At 24.9% G+C, this 4,001-nt stretch overlaps 1 protein-coding gene across 1 annotated transcript; it reads left to right on the top strand.

Annotated features, from left to right (window-relative positions):
* The first annotated feature begins 1,249 nt into the window (after nucleotides 1-1,249).
* On the top strand, nucleotides 1,250-3,687 carry LOC126908892 (uncharacterized). Its single transcript, XM_050691212.1, has 2 exons — nucleotides 1,250-2,191; nucleotides 2,895-3,687. The coding sequence occupies exons 1-2, from the start codon at nucleotides 1,302-1,304 to the stop codon at nucleotides 3,679-3,681; spliced, it is 1,677 nt and encodes a 558-aa protein (XP_050547169.1). The 5' UTR covers nucleotides 1,250-1,301; the 3' UTR covers nucleotides 3,682-3,687.
* Nucleotides 3,688-4,001: the final 314 nt, after the last annotated feature.

The raw sequence follows: 4,001 nt of genomic DNA, 5'->3' as shown, positions 1-4,001 counted from the left end.
TAAAAAAAATTGAAAAAATATCGAAAATTAGCGATTTTTAAATTTGTAATTTTTTGGGGGATTTCCCCCGTTTACGGGGAACGAGGGAATTTTTTTCAACTTTTGAGGGTAATTTTTTCGACTAGATATGATATGTGATCATTTGACATATTGTTCATCAAAATCGGTCCAGCGAAAGTTGAGATTGAGCGTTCACAGACACAAAAAAAAGTGAAAAACTATGGTAAAATTAATATCTTCTCAGCTCCGCATCGAAGCTAAAATATAAATAATGCTAATTATTATTTCTTTAATATTCATTCAAAATTATTTTGAAAAACTCATTGAAAAAATACCATATTTCTGCATACAGTAGTAATTTTCACCATGAAGACAAGTCCAAGGGTCAAATTTTTTTTTCAAATTAAAGTATATTACATAAGCTTTAATTTAAGATATATATAAAAGTGTCAGTCATTCCGGAACATTTTCAAAAAATAAGTTGAAAAAGTTAATTTTTTGTAAAAATGTTACCATTTTGAAACCTTTCTTGTGGGCTGTTAAAGGGTCAAATGTTCACAAAAATATATAAAATGATAAGTAAATATTTAAGGTATCTATAAAAAAAAAATTATATTGATTTGATCATTTTTAAAACAGTTATGGCAATTGTAAGTAAAAAAAATTGAAAAAATATCGAAAATTAGCGATTTTTAAATTTGCAATTTTTTGGGGGATTTCCCACGTTTATGGAGAACAAGGGAATTTTTTTCAACTTTTGAGGATAATTTTTTTGACTAGATACGATGTGTAATCTTTTGACATATTATTCATCAAAATCGGTCCAGCGAAAGTTGAGATTGAGTTGGGAAAAAAATCAAATCATAGTAAAATTAATACCTTCTCAACTTCGCATCGAAGCTAAAAAAAAAAAAAATGTCTTCGTAAAACCAATATCTTCTCAGCTTCGCATCGAAGCTAAAATATAAAATGCCAAAAAATAAAAGTAACACTCTATTTATAAAATAAAATAAATTGCTTTTATTAAACCAAATGTAATGGTGTGAAAATATAAGTTATAGTTATGGATTAGACATTTGAAGTTAATACAAATTTTAAATATAAGGTATATAAAAAAAATTGTTTGAATATATTATTTAAAAAATTAAAAATAATCAACCGCTGTGTTTGTTTAAAATAGCATATTAAATAAAAATGATATAAAAATGTTAGGTACTACAATATATATTTTAAATGGAATATTAATTATTTCTAATAAAATTTTACTGACTTTAAAATTTGTGTAATTAAAATTGTGAATCATGTTACCAAAGTTATTTTATTCTATTTTTTATACTTTTTGGATTCTAACTACAAAATGCTTTGTGAGTTGCAAAATAAGACCAAAAACATATGAGAAATATTTGTCAGGAGTAATGGATCATATAAAGGAACAAGTTGGATGGGATTTTATACAGAATTTAGATATTAAGAATGACTCCTCTACATGGTTAAGATTTAATGCTAAGGACATTCTTTGTAAAGAGAGTAATTTAACGCTATCAAAAAAATTCGACGCTATAATTAATGTGTTAAATTACATGTACGCAGAAGTTATCAAAACATTTATTGATCATATTCGCACTATAGCTAACCAATGTAAAAAATATTATGACTTCAATCTGGGAGATGATTTATTAAGTTGTACAGTTTTACTTCAAAGTGTTGTGGAAAATTCGAAAACTATGTTTGAACAGTTATACAATGTAATGAACTATCTTAGCAACATCGATTTTAAACTATTAGTGTGTGGAAAAAAAACTTTCTCAATACCTATTGTAGATGATATTTATACATTTGTAGATTTTGCAACACTAAAAATTCAACAAAATACTCATATTTTTATTGATCCAAACGATCCAAACACAAAAAAAGATGCTTATGAGGTTATTTTAGATGTGATCAATTTTATCGAAGGAAAAGGTCACGAGACCTATCAGAAAATTAAAGTGCAAAATAGTCTAGTTGTTAACAATCATAAACCAAAATGTTTACTTGAAGAGAATCTAGAAGACTATAAAGCGCAACATTATAAACACATTGAATTGAGCAATTATTTAAGTGAATGGCTTAACGTGTATTACGTTGAAATTTTTACAAATTTATACAAAAATCTTGGTTTTGAACAAGTTTTAGAATCAAAAAAAGAAGGGTAAGAAAATTTATTTGAAAACTCTGTAGAGCAATAAAGAAAACTTTTTAATTAACGTCATTAATTGTCAAATTTATTCTTTTTATTCTTGTACTACCGATAGATCTATAAAATTCTTCTGTATTTGTTCTGGGGTAGGGTTGAGGGTAAAATATAACAATATTTATTTTTAAGTAACTGAATTGTATTATTTGTCGCACGAACTATATTTAGTTCATATATCTAGTATCATATATTTAGCTAAATATATGATTATATATTATATATTATGAATATATGAAACATATATGATTAATTATTATTAATCATATATGTTTCGTTTAATTGTGGTTACTTTTAAGGCATCGATTGAACTTCCTTTATTTATGGTAAACAAAAAAATGTTGAAATAATGTTTATACGCTATATGAGAATCTATGCTCCCTAATCAATTAAGACTTCAACAATGTGCTCTCCTCGTACATATACTTAACCATTATGTTAACTCAAAAAATAAAGTTATCGAACTGATTACGAACCGGTAAATATTTTATATAATTCATTCATCATTATCTAACAAAGTAACAATAGGTATCTATTAAATTTTCAAAAGTTGCCCATAAAACCTACCGTGTGGAATAATTTTTTCTTATAATAACTTGATTTAACGAAAAAAGTAGAGGATATGTACTTTATAAATCACATTGCATATATTTTATTGTAGATTCAGACATCCAGTTCATATATATGATAATACTAGCCAAAAGCAAGTAATCCAACTAATAAATACAATTACTAATGAAAGTGGATGGAAATCGTTGAAACATATTAATATTGTATTTAATGAACAAGTTATAAGCGCAAACCGTATTCTTAGACACCCAGCAGACAAACTTAATTTTCATTGTAAAAAACAACATATATTAAGATTGATCAAGTGCATTTATACAGAAATAATGTTTAAGTATTGCGACTATGTAATTTCCCTATTAAATTTTTCTGATAAAGTAAGATTTCAATGTTATTTTTTAATGTATTTAAATTTAGTGCAACAAATTTTTGATGCAGTTCATGAGACAACTAAAATGTTTGATATAATGTATAAAACATTGGTATCTTTAAATAAACTAATAGGAGAATATTTTCATGACAATTGTTTTTCGAATTTAAAATGTTTTTGTAGTTCAATAACAAAATTACTTGAGAAGATAAAACTTGTTAATTATTCCCTGGATATTTTGAATAGCAAAAGTGATGTCAATAACCAGAAAACAGTAAAGAAAACCATACGAAGTTTCTCAGAATTTCTAAAATATATAACATTTAATAGTAGATTATTAAAAAAAACACATGAAAAACAATGTCCATTTCGAAATTTATTGTTAAATATTGACATACCCGAGTCAATAAATACCGACAATTTTTCATCTGCTTGTAACAAACTTATTGTATTTTCTAAAAATGTTATAAAAGTTTACTATGAAGAATTAGGTTTAAATAAATTTAATTAATTTATACATTCATTTTTTTTTACGTCTCAATCATATGCAAAAGCACATAAGTTGCTAAAATCATAGTTTGTATAATCCACAAACCGCTTTTAATATTTTAATTGTATTTTTAATTTTAAGTAGTTAAGTACTAATTTAATTGCTTTTTTACATATTATATCCGTTATGATTAAGATTTTTGTCATTTTTTCACGGAAATTTTTATCTTATCGTGTTTAATAATCAAGTAATATATTATAGAGCAAATGACGATAGATTCTGTTAAGATATAAAACAAAATATTTTCACGATGATGATGTTTAATTAGGCTGCATAAATAA

This window comes from Daktulosphaira vitifoliae, unplaced genomic scaffold (genome assembly GCF_025091365.1).
Source record: "Daktulosphaira vitifoliae isolate Bord-2020 unplaced genomic scaffold, ASM2509136v1 Scaffold_30, whole genome shotgun sequence".
In the NCBI taxonomy this organism is placed as follows: domain Eukaryota; kingdom Metazoa; phylum Arthropoda; class Insecta; order Hemiptera; family Phylloxeridae; genus Daktulosphaira; species Daktulosphaira vitifoliae.
The sequence above is the reverse complement of the archived record's forward strand: the minus strand, read 5'-3'. Positions and strand labels throughout refer to the sequence as shown.

Bases quoted from the DNA above. Each gene is read 5' to 3' on its own strand.
- LOC126908892 (XM_050691212.1), top strand. From the start codon at position 1,302: ATGTTACCAAAGTTATTTTATTCTATTTTTTATACTTTTTGGATTCTA. The intron at 2,192-2,894 runs GTAAGAAAATTT...ATTTTATTGTAG, and splicing joins TTAGAATCAAAAAAAGAAGG to ATTCAGACATCCAGTTCATA.